Source organism: Crassostrea angulata, chromosome 7 (assembly GCF_025612915.1).
Source record: "Crassostrea angulata isolate pt1a10 chromosome 7, ASM2561291v2, whole genome shotgun sequence".
In the NCBI taxonomy this organism is placed as follows: Eukaryota; Metazoa; Mollusca; class Bivalvia; order Ostreida; family Ostreidae; genus Magallana; species Magallana angulata.
This window is the reverse complement of record NC_069117.1, coordinates 29,603,224-29,616,430: the sequence shown is the minus strand read 5'-3', so window position 1 is coordinate 29,616,430 and position 13,207 is coordinate 29,603,224. Positions and strand designations below refer to the sequence as shown.

Sequence of the window (13,207 nt, the reverse complement as noted above, 5' to 3'; positions counted from 1 at the left end):
TAACTTGTTCTGAAGAACTCTCTGTAACGTTTTTAATAACGAATATATTATCACATAGTGTTTATCTGTGTATAATCATAAAAAAATAAATAAATCAAACTGAAATAAGATACTAAAACAAATATGGTTACAGATTTCATCCTATTCATTCTTCTAGAGATTTGGTGTCTGCAATATATTGTGCCTTTAAGCTTTTCATGTAGGACTTCAAGTCAGTCTTGCTGAGTCTGGAATTACGAGACAGTTGAACCAATCGCGCTGCGAGCTTGAAGACAATTCTTTTCTCTCTCATCTCCTTATCCACTTCATGCTGTTTCTAATAATTGTAATGAAAATGATTTTATTTTCTATTTCAACTTCTGAAAAATGTCTGATACTTGACACCTTTAAGAAAGGTGTAATTACTACTAAAACATCTACTCGCCCCTCTCTTTGTAGAAATCGAATTGGCAAGGGTTTTGGCTTGCTGAATTACATCTCTTGGGAGGGTTGACAGTTCAGCCAGTCTAATGCCTATAATTGAAAAATTAGTTAACCTTATGATACCAAGGTTTCTTGATTGAAATTGGAGAGTAATTCGAAAAACAATTTGCGTCATAATCTATTGTCTAGCGACGAAAGAAATTATTTCTGCTTGTTTTTTCAGTATTAGTACACAGAGTGCATTATTACCTTGTTACAGCATAAGAAGTTTTTCATGATACTAGTTATAATAATACCGTAATGTTCCTCCTTGTTCAGACCTTTCGTCAGTACATGGGTATACACCACCTTTTCACTCTGATCATTCTCGTTAAATGTTTTGAGTATCATGAAACTGTAGCTAAAATAGAAAATTAATTTTTTAAAAAGAATTCCACTGCTGTATCACTCCTTTCAATGCTTACTTACAGGTAAATATGTAAAACTAAGATATATAATTGGAGAGGTTGAAAATACTTCATGTGAAACAGTAAGAATCGAAAGGTACTTGCAACTGAATTACACATTACAATGCCATAAATAATGTTTGGTAAAATCTTGATCTTGATGGAGAACACAGAAATTTACATTGTTACAGATGCAGATGGCATAAGAATATTATGATAAGTGAGATAAATTTTTCAGTGGCATGGCACTGACTTTAGAACTGATTCATAGAGTTTTGTGTTTAATACATTGAAATTGATTTTAATTAAAAAACATGTTATATATTGAAAGTACATAATGTATTTAGCAGGAGTCGAATAAACCAAAAAGACTACTTTCAATCTTGACAGTTTAATCTTACTTTTGTACATTTGGATACAAATTCTCCAGATGGCCAATGTCCATGAAATGGGTGGCAAAGAAGACAAATGCCTGAAAAGTTGAAATGGAAATGATATTCAGTCTGATGTTTTTGCTTTGGAATGTAAGACCATGTTTTCAAACTACTATACCTATAAAGATAAAACCACAAATCATTTTCCATCCAACGATAATGCACTTTTCAAAGTGGTGTAAATACCTTAAACCTGAGAAGGTATTCACAAACAGAGTGACAGATTCCTACTCCTTCTTCTTGGCTTGTTCCTGTAAAACATCAGGAGGTTCAATTGTTGAAGACTGAATAAATTGATTTATTTTCAGGTTTATGAAGTCCTTTTTATAACTCATGCAACAAGGTAAGGTACGAGTTAAGCGCAACTCATCCTAAACGCCTGCATGGAATTTTAGTGAAACTTTGTAGGTATTTAGAACGCAGTCGGTAGATGTGTATGTTACCAGGATATAATGAATTTTTTTTTTGGAAATTTTTTAGCCATTTTGAACTTTGAATTTGGTCATATTTTGTGTATAAGAACAGTTTGTAAGTGCAATACCTCTGAAACCGATGCATGAAATTTAGAGAAACTTTGTATGTATTAAGGACACATGCTGCATAGCAGGAAATTTTGATTCCATTATTTCTTTTTTGAATTAAAAATGTTTTTGTTGTTAAGACAAAGGAATAGTTTTGTATTTTGAGCTGATGATTCTCAGCGATTTATATGCCCTTTATCGAATTATTTTGTGTATTTAATGCATACCTTGTCATTTAAAATGGGTAGCATTGTCAGGTAATGGGGGAGCGTGGGGTGTGTGAGCTTGCTCATTTTTTCTTTCATTTCACATTTAATATTCTTGAGATCAATAACCCCAACTATCACAAACCTAATCCTAGATAACTGTCGTACAATATCTATCAATTTTTTTTTTCATGGACTGAATGTACTTATAATGATATAATACACCTACCTCTTCCAAGTTCATCCATTATGATAAGAGACCGGTGACTGACATTCTGTATGATGTAATTCACTTCTTTCATCTGTTAATGATTGAGAATTGTATTCATAAATGTAACCCCAAAATATGTTTTAATTTACACAATCTTGCATTGTATTATAATCTAAAATCAACATTTAGATACTAGTATTTAAAAATTCGTTTTAACTTTTTTTTTATACAATAAACACAGATCTCCCCCCCCCCCCCCTAGATTTGAAATAAGGGGCAAATTTAATAAGTGAAAAAGTATGATGTTACGTAGTCCAAATACAACACTAGTGTATTCAGGTTAAGGTTATCTTTTTTTGAAAAATTTGACCTTGAAAATCAGAAAAATAGGTCAGAGTCAAATATTTTGGAGGGTCCAACTACTGGTATGTTTATATCATTCATTCCATATATGGTACAAGTCCTTACTTTAAGGACTTCTTATGTTAAAACTTGGAGAATAATTTTCAATTTAAAAATGACCTTAAGTTTCAAAAGGAGTCAAGGTCAAAGATTTTGTCAAGGTCAAAGAATGTGCTAGATCCAACTTTTCTTTATATCATCTATGTTTCAAGTTCGAAGTCTTCCTATCAAAGGGGTTTAAAGCTGTCTTTTGAATTTTTTTAGACCGTTTTCTTAAATTGACCTCGAGATAAGAAAAGGGTCAAGGTCAAAAATTAAACAGCAGCGCATCTAAGTGTATTACTATTGTTCTCCGTTAAAGTTTGAAGTACTTCTAAGTAAATTAAGAAAATAACTTTTGACATAGTTATTTTAAAAGTTAATTTTTTTTCTAATTTGACCTTATATTTTTTTCCAAATTTTTTTCTTCTAATTTTTAATTTGACCTTGAAAAAAATTATGCTAAAATTGATGGGAATTGACTTCACATTGTATAACATTCAAACATTCGGTAATGTTGATACACTCAAGATGTTTTTCTGAGCTTATTTGATTTTGAAAAAAATTATTAGGTCAAGGTCAAATTTTGGCGGAGGTTCAGTAAGGTTATAAATCTACCGAAAGAACAAGTTTAAACTCTGTATAATTCAGGAATCTCATGTTAAAGACTCGACAATTTTTTCTTCAGAAAACACTTGACCTTGAGAGACAAATAAGGTCATGATAATCTTATTTAGAGTGTAATTAATTTTCCATCTAAGATATTATTGAAAATGCTGTTTGATAAAGATATCTAATATTTTGGCCCAGACAATAGGATTATTTCATGTTTGACCTTGAGATAACAATAAGCCAAGGTCAAAAAGTTGGGTATAGGTTACTTTCTCTCTAGATCATCTAACTATCTTCCGAGTTTGAAGTCTTTAAGTCAAAGGATTTCAAAGTAATGGTCTTGACAAAATTTCATTTTTTTTGTAAATTTGACCTTCAGTTAAAAAGGGTCAAGGTCAAAAATATCACAACAGTACATCTCACTTTTTTATAATTGATCTTTGTTTAATTAAAGTGTGAAATCCTTTTGTGTAAGTATATTCAGGATATAATTTTTTTCTAATTTGACCTTGACAAAAACAATATGTCTCCCCTTTGAAAGGTGAGACATAATACTTTTTAAGAACGAAGTTTTCAAATTGAGTCTTTTACAAATGTAGTTTGAAGTAAATAAATAATTGTAATAAACTGGTTGGTTAAACCCCAAAGAAGTGTTTACATTACTACATTTTGCTGCTGTGTCATGCTGTGTCAATCTCATGTGCAACTTACTTCTAACATGAATGTAGAGGAGTTAGACTCGATGTCATCATCACTGCCTATCCTAGAGAAGATCTGGTCAGTTATTCTAAAGGAGCCATACTCAGCAGGGATAAAGCATCCAATCTGAGCCATGATTTGTAACAACACTATCTGTCTTAGATATGTGCTCTTGCCACTCTACAAGAAAAGTGTCAATCTAAGCTTCTGTATATATTTGATTAGAATGAAACCCATGACATAAAGCAAATTTTTGTCTGAAAAGTTCCCCATTCAAAATGAAGAACTGCCTTCATAAACTTTAATAACAGTTAGTTTCACATATTTTAGGAACTATACATGTATTATTTTTGGTAAACAATTCTAATGACTTGACTGACCATGTTGGCACCAGTAATGAGATTAAAGTTGGCATCTTCTGTAGAATACTGCAAAAAATATTGGAAATTAACATTTTAGAACCTCATTGTAAGGGGGGAGGTGGAAGAATTAATGCATATGAAGATGGAATCTGTTGCAAAGAATACCATTATTTATTTAACTTAAATGAGTGAAATTAGCTAGCTTACAATGTTATTGGGAACAGGCATATCAGGAGTAATTCTCTCAAGTATTGGATGTCTACCTTGTTTAACAGCAAATGTATCTTTGGTAAACTCAGGCTTGACTAAAACAGAACATTAAAATTAATATCTTAGTCATTAATGTGTTAGTATCTATCCTGTATTTTTTTTCTATATTGGTAATCAAACTTATTGCAATGTGACTACATGTATTTTAATTTTTCAGTAGAGAAATCAAATATAATACCATAACTGGACAGAGTACAGGCATGAGCAAAGCTCTGTAACATGTCAATCATGGACACAGCTTCAGACAATTTGTACAGACAGCCAAAATGGTTCCTTAGATGTCCTAGCAACTCTGTCACCACTCTGTTAAAATATTCAGATACACGTACCTTATTCAAAAGAGAGTAAGTGGGAAGTGCATACATAGATGTGTTACATGTATTAAACTATTCAGTTGCAAGTTTGAATTGTTATTTTAAAACCTTTATTACTCACATGTTGGTCACCAGATATATCTCATCCAATGCTTCTCTTGCTCTGTCTGTGTATCAATTCATTTATCATTAAATCATAAGTAAACTTAACAAAATAATACTTCTTTTACATGTTCCGGTATACCGGCATATTTTAAACTTTATAATGTTGAATTTTGGAAAACATCATTTATTTCTCTTTCATGATAGATATTAATTAAGTAGCATCTACAGCTTACTAATAAGTAGTAAACTAAAAAAAAAAACACCATAAAAAATGCAAACAATATTAATCAAACTTGTGAAACTGATCAAATTAAAAAAAAAAATTGGATCTTACTATTTAAACGAATCTACAATAAAGAGAAGGAAAGAATGTTGATACTGCAAAGTACATAAAACATGTCCGTGTTGAATTCATGCAGCCACTAGCTGAATTTCTTCTTTTTTTCAAAGCTTCTTTTTATAATTTTAAGGTATTGACCATCAATATGAAAAATAGTTTTACTATACCAAATCTGATGTTGTGAAACAAAGTGCATTCTTGGCTTTTGTGACTTTGATAAATATTCCAGGCAAGCTTTCTTTGCTATAGGTACTTTTTGGACCACAGTTGAGCTGCAGAAAGAAGCCTCTAGTTGAGTTATAGGATGTCACTATTGGTAAACTGTATTCCTCTGCCAATTGGTTAGCTAGGTCTGAAATGTATACAGTGACCCAATCATGGGTTAGTTGTGAATGATGGAAATTGTGCAGAGAAACAAGATTTTAAACTTATTGATGCTAACTGTGTGAAAGTGGCGTATGACAGCTTAGAGCAGACTTTAAAAATATGACCATCAGTATAGCAGTTATCTTGTGGGGCTAAAAATCTAAGAGGCTTCACAGTCAGTTCAATAGATATGCATGCAGATTTCAAAATTTGTATTTTTCTTTTTCTCCATTTGTATATACTGTAAAACCATACATATATTTCAAATGTGACTGTTATTTTCATAAATCATTAACACTTTTAAAATTGTTAATTCTTGGACTGGGGCTCATTCGGATTTGAAAGACATGTACAAATTAAGTACTACATAAAATGGAATAGGTTTTAAAAAGTATAACATTACACCATATTATACCTGGTCTATGTACATGTAAGTGTACATACATTTTATTTACAATCAATGTACACTTACTGTTGATGTCCTCAATAATTCCAGCATAGGTCCCTCTTCCAATGTCAAGGAGTCCTTGTCAAAATTCAGTAAATTGAATATAACAGTGTATATCAATTAATTATATTTAAGACTAATGATGAAAAGTAATTGAAATAAATTTGAAAACCGATATGCATCAAAGTACAAACCTTACCATTGATACTTCCCTGTAAGAGAAACAAAATTCTCTCAACAAACAAATTAGTGATCATTTTATCATCTTTATTTCACTCAAAGCTCTACTATCTTTATGTACAAATTTATTGTGTTCCAGCAAAATACATGTATGTTTTATCAGTATAACTGATATCTTTAAATTAATATCTTTGCATAAGAAAATCAATGTGTAGGACTGATACGTACAGGAGAAAAAAGAAAGCCCACCTTGACAGCAAAACACTTCTGAGTACGCATGTGCAGCATCCCTTTCTGATATTTTGTGTCATCATGAATTACACTGGATATCTTGGCCTTCATCAATGCATACCTGCCATCATCCAACGACTGAAAGGATTACATGTATGTTAACTAAGTTGATTCTTGAAAGTTGAAAAATCTTGGAATATTTCTTATACTGTATTTATCATTTTACACAATTACAATTAATGATAGTACCCTGTAATACAGATCTTTTCATAAGGATAGGAATATTTGGCTTATAAATTATGAATTTGAAAGTTTACATGAGACGATCAATTGTTAGTTTATCCATTAAAACCTTGTAGAAATGTTTCATCAGTCGATTTTCACAGTTTGAGAGAGCATTCCTCAGAGGGTCCACCAGTTCTAGAATGTGTTTGAGGTATATGATATTGTTGATGTTGGCCTCTGCAGTTTTTAGAGTTTCTTGTTTCGGGATTTGCACACACATAGACAGAACATGATCGATGTCCAGAAACCTTGCAATCACAGTCTGAATGTTGTCAAACAAGTCCTCTTTTTCTGAAACACAGAATATTTAATTACAGCACACATACTTATGCATGTATCTACATATTATTTTTTTTTATCTCTGTAAAAGACCAACATGCAACAAAAGATAAATAGGGTCTAGCAAGTTATTTCAGTTATTAGTCTTCAAACACACATTTCATTATTTATCAATGAGTGTCTGTCAAGATCAATGATTGAAACATTAACTTTCTACCGGTTAACCCAACATGCTCAAGCAATGTCCATCATGCTCCATGCATCCTTCTATCAAACTACATGTATGACAGAACTGGATGCATGTATTGACCCATTGCATGCATGACTGCTTATTTGTAAAATTGTTACCTATACATGTATAATCACAAAACACAGTAAATTAACCTGTCAGTTCTGAGACCACTTCCTGCCTCATGGTAATGGTTCCGAGGTCACATGGTGGCTGTAGAATGTTGGCTCTCAGTAAACGAGCCCCTCCAATGGTCTTTGTGTAATTCAAGACTCCATATAAAGTGTGCTCACTCTTAGGATCTCTGATGTTTTGTAAGAGTTCAAGGTTAACAGCTGTTGTGGCATCTAAATAGAAGGACAGGACATGAGGTGCATTATTTTTTCACCCTTCTGTATTTGCATCAAAATGTTTTTTTTATCTAGTTTTATCATAAAGAAACAGATTTAATCTTTTAAAGTTAAAATAGCTGTCCCAAAATTTCAATAATTTTTAAAAGAAAAAATACAGTTCACAGGAGAAGAGTTGATGCATATATTCCCCTCTCTCTTTTTTTTAAATTTTGCTTTGAACAACTTGGCCAAAGAAAAAAAAATCTGCATATTCCATTTTTCATCCTTTTATAGATTTGATATTAACTAGTTTGTGGTATATTCATACAGTTAATTCTTACCTATCATGGTTGTATTTTCACACCCACTGAAAATGACATTGATGGATGCTGGTGCTAAGATCATATTTTGAGTAAATTCCACATACTTTACAAGAGCTGCTGCTGCAGCTAAGCAATAATACCTGTTCAGGGAATAAACAATTAAGTTGTATAGAGCAGATTCACAGTTCCCACTAGGGTAAAACTGTCAAAAGGAAATTACATTTTTTGTAAGGCTGTAGAAGTTTTAAGTGAAATCTTACTTGGTGGTTAACTCCATCACCACAGAATTGAAATCAGAAACACAGAGTTGTTTCACAAATTGCAAACCTAAATGATAAAACAAATTTCAAACTGATCAACTGTAGAGATGAATCAAACATGTGGGACCAGAAGAGTTTATGCATATATATGTTGTATACACAAAAGCACAATCAAGTTCATGCATAAAAATAACAATTAATATTCTAAATAATTGCCAAAACGGTTACCTTTTGTTTCATTGAAATACTTTCTCTGTACTGTGGACACATTGGAATTCTGGAATTGGTGAGTCACTAGTTTGAAAAGCTTTGTCATGGCTCCATTCTCACAGGCTGTGTTTGGCATTATAATCTTTGAATATGTAACAACATTTTTTTTCAAAGTGATATTTTTACTTCATGAATATCATAAGATACCATAGGTGGGATGTACATGTATTGTCTATATTTTACGTGATCCACATTATATGGATGCAAAATACATGTACACATGTACAGCAATACATTAGTGTCAGTTTTGAAATTTTTTCCAATGTATGAAACATCCATAATATACTTGTATTACAGTTGTTACCTCAATAGGTTGACATCTGTGAAGCTTGGTCATTGTCTGAACATAAGTCTGAGTGTCTGAAAACTGGGATAAGTTCAATGTTGGGGACCTCAAATCTATGCTGGCTAATCCAATCTCTCCTCTTGCCATACCTCGCCCCTCCACAATTGCTATCATTAGAGCACACGGAAATATCTGATTGGGTCATCTTGTACAATATTTTAAAAACACATATAATAATAAATATTATAGAAATATTATCTTGTAATCATGAGGATACAATTTAACAAAAAATAAATGTAAGAACATGTATGCAATATGTATGGCAAAATATTATATTTAATTCATAATTTCTTGTAATCTCTTCTTATTCTTAAAAAAGTTTGCAGATTTGTTATAATTCATTAAAAAAAACCCACTGTATATGCATGCAGTATCAAGCAGGAGATAATATCATACCCACAATGACTGCTGAGTTAGAATTAACTGCAGCTGATCTGGTGTGTGGAGTAGACTTTGGGTCACAAGATCTTGAACCAGATTCATGAACAAAACTGGAGCCACTGAAACAGAAAGATAAATCAAAATTTATTTGTAAAACATAATTTATATACAAGACTATTTGATTTCCAAAGTATTATACCAGCTAACTAAAAAAGGAGAGTCCTTGGCTGTTGATCTCAAAATCAAAATTCACTATAAATGTGAAGCACAGGGCGGTCAGTATAGTTTTTTTTAGACCATATTAATTTATACCATACATCCAGGTTTTTTTTTTAGCTTGTCACAAAATTTGTGATAAAGGGGCAACGGTGAATAAACCTTAAATTTTCATTTGCGTCAGTCATTTTTTTGCCTATTGTTTTTAGACCTAAAAGTTAACATTACCAGATATAATTTCTCCATATTGTATCTTTTGCAACATGAGAGTGACTGTGAAAAAAAACAAAAATTAGATCATAGCAAAAATATAGATGGTGTAATCTTGAACTTACATAGATCTACCAGTTGAGCTTCCTAAGAGAGTTGATGCCATTCTACTGGAGGAGCTTGGAGTTTTCCTTTTTACATTCAGTGGTGTCTTGAACAATTTGGAACCTTCAAAATAAGCTTTTAAATTAACTGAGCAGAATAAAATACACCCTACCAATACAAAAAAAGTTCTTAATATCTATAGTCTTATACATATAATGCATTAAAAATCAACAAATATATTAGATATATGTCAAATAATATCCTCAGAGTGGTCCAGTCAAATCTTTGAGACTGAACAGGCAATTAGTCTTAAAATTTACTAGATGTATTCATAACAGTATTATAGATTAATTTGGACTTTTCATACCAATATTACCTTGAGGGACTCTGGCATGAGGGGTCATTCCTGGTAGAGGTGTCTCAGACATAAATAACCCTCTTTTCCTCCCCACTGCCCAAGAGTCACTGGAGCTGGTGTCTGTCTCACAGCTGTATCCACTGGTACCGGTGCTACTCCTCAAGTTCCTGTCCACAGATTTACCAGATCCTCCTCCGCTTTCATTGGAGTCACTTGTTCCGGGGGTAATTCCATAACTAAAGTCACTGTAAATGCTCCTTTGATTTCTAGATCTTTCATCACTTCCATCTGTGCTCAGGATCCTATTGATACCAGAACTGCTGTCTATGCTTTTAAAAATTAATATGTTGTATTTTCCATTGCTTTATCCATCTAACATAAAATGTAGTAAAAGTGGAATGGGCCAATTTGAGATTATAACGTGAAAAAAAGTACATCATATCTTAGAATGAAAACTATATTCTTGAATAATCATTATTTGCAATATTAAGCAATTAAAATACTTTGTTATGTTAAAAGCAAAATTGCAAATCATAAGCTAGATGTTCTAAACCCCCTGACTTATGTACACTACAAGCTGTGCTACAGCTTCATGTAGCATGTTAAACAACATAATTAGGAAATTTAATGTTGATTTTCTAAAGAAGCATACGTCTAAAGAATGTGGTACCTAGTACCCCCTGAAATATCTTTACCGGTACATTTTCATTCTGTGCGAAGTAAATACTCTATACTCCTTTCTTTTGTTTAACTCTTTAAACACTTTACCTGTCAATTTGATCTGACACTTGAATTGATGATTTTGGGGTGTTAGCAAAAGTGCAAGTTTTTGTCTTCTTTTTGAAGGAAAAATCTAAAAGCTCTGATGCCACACCATGCCTCAACTGTTGAACACCATTAGCAATATCAAATCTCTGACTGTCTGTGCTGGTTTACAAATATAAGAAAAAATTGTTATGTTTTTTTAATAATTTAAATAAACCTGGGAAACGGAATGTTCCCTTGAAAAACTGTTTAAAGAACCAAGATATTTTTGTACATATGGGTTGTATATATGTATAACACATATATACAAGAACAATAAGTTATCATTATATTCCAAATTATTCTTCCAATTTGAGTTCAATTAAAAGCATGGAATACACATAGCTATGCATAGCACATTTCAAAATCATAATTTCTCAGACTTTTTAGTGTGCATTTGCAAGCACTCTCCAAATTTTGTGTTACGAGTAACGGGAGTTTTGGTAGGTGCTAATACTTCTAGCAAACGCCGACTCTGCTAAACATGTTTTAGAATTAAGATGTTGCAATTTAAAAGCCTACAGTGTCTTTCATGCTAAACAACTCTAATCAAACCTTGCACTTTGTGGATCCTGGTTTTTCCTTAGGTTTGTACTTCTGTACGTTTTTGAAAAATAGACAGCATTTGACAGAACAATTGGCATTCTTGGTGGATCTGTAATATGAAATAATTATTCATACCTTCGGATATATTTAAAAGTTCAGTAAAAATGTTAAACTGCAATAAAGCATACATGCAACTTCATGAAATCATTACCTTTTGGTGGATTTGATTTGTCTCCACTACTATTCATATTAATATCAAATTGTCTTTTAGAATTTCCTACAGGAACTTCTAATGCAGCTACTCTAAATTGAAAAAAAAAATACAGAATTTGCTAACCTCATAATCAAGAGAATGAATAGTATTACATTTCTTTAATTGTCATTGACATAAATGAATCCTATATCTGGGACAATTTAGTAATTAAGGAGGCCGGATGGTCAAAAAATTAACCACCAGGTTTACCTTTCAAATATTTTTAGTTAAAAATTTTTAAGCTATTAACTATTACACAGTTGAGAAAAATTCTACATAATTTAGCTTCAAAATTTGAACATTTTTCTATATATTATATATATCTTTATACAATGCTCTTTTTCCAAATGAGATAAGAATTCAATAGTCTAAAAATGGCTACAACCATCAGGCCCTCTTAATGCATCAGGTGAGCCTTTTTAATCTGTCAAAATTTACTTTCAATAATTAACTCTATTTCAGTAATGAAATAGAATGAATCTTTTGAAACATACACATCCTGTCTTCAAACCTTCTATTTCTGAAATTATAAAAATTTAAAAGACCACCGATTTTAGTCATGCAACTATATATAATGTATTAATGTATATATTTTGCACAAGTGTTTTTGATCTGACATATATATTTTACCCAGCATGATGATCTGGAATATCCCCTGTCTTAGATATTGTGTGTTGGGTTTCAGTTTGTTGATCAGCATTTGAATCTTCTCTTGAGACCTTAAAACTAAAAGCTACACAAAAGAATAGCATTTATTGCAATATTGTCAAGCATACTACTCTATTAAGTATCCATCTTTAGAAACTGTCTATAACTACAAAACAATAAATAGAATGTAGCACGAAATAAATACTTTAATAAATTAAAATTCATGTATTTTAAATCAAAATTTGCTGTTGCTTCAAATATAAACTGATTAAATATCTGAATACACGTACTGAACCACACGCCTCTCGATTTCAATCAATAAGCCGTTACATATATGAAAAGGGAGATATTTATACCCTGTCTATAAAAATCAAGAGGCTTGTGATTGAACGTGAACACAAATCAACATACCGTATTTCGATTCATGTGCTGACCATGCTGACATCGACATCTCTTTCTTGTAAGGTTGTGTCAAGTCTTGTGGAATAGTGTTCAAAGCATCAAGTTATGTATATTTCGTTCGTTGAAACACAGAAAATAAATATATTTTGTCCATGGATTTGAATATATCTAGATTGTCACTAAAATTGAGGGAGTTGATCGGAGATCGTCTGCCTCTTTCATTTTCATCAGTGTAGGAATAATCTTGATCCCGAACAATTTAAATAAAAATCATTGATTAACCAATTAAATGCAAAAAAAAAGATATTAAATTTTATAAATGTTAAAATAATGATGATTATTTTTTAATCA

The 13,207-nt window shown here is 31.6% G+C and overlaps 1 protein-coding gene across 1 annotated transcript; it reads right to left on the bottom strand.

The window, feature by feature from the left end:
- Positions 1 to 145: 145 nt before the first annotated feature.
- On the bottom strand, positions 146 to 13,077 carry LOC128155222 (mutS protein homolog 4-like). The gene is made up of 30 exons (XM_052816826.1): positions 12,866 to 13,077; positions 12,437 to 12,539; positions 11,765 to 11,856; positions 11,563 to 11,662; positions 10,972 to 11,130; positions 10,222 to 10,532; positions 9,866 to 9,968; positions 9,330 to 9,433; positions 8,892 to 9,040; positions 8,546 to 8,669; positions 8,318 to 8,384; positions 8,076 to 8,197; positions 7,558 to 7,749; positions 6,962 to 7,185; positions 6,628 to 6,747; positions 6,398 to 6,410; positions 6,223 to 6,276; positions 5,552 to 5,736; positions 5,379 to 5,391; positions 5,061 to 5,106; positions 4,804 to 4,928; positions 4,563 to 4,660; positions 4,374 to 4,421; positions 4,006 to 4,173; positions 2,260 to 2,332; positions 1,490 to 1,554; positions 1,271 to 1,341; positions 720 to 823; positions 425 to 513; positions 146 to 316 (listed from the first exon to the last, which is right to left on the bottom strand). Exons 1-30 carry the CDS (start codon positions 12,903 to 12,905, stop codon positions 146 to 148), a joined length of 3,333 nt encoding a protein of 1,110 aa, XP_052672786.1. The 5' UTR covers positions 12,906 to 13,077.
- Between the last annotated feature and the right edge of the window lie 130 nt (positions 13,078 to 13,207).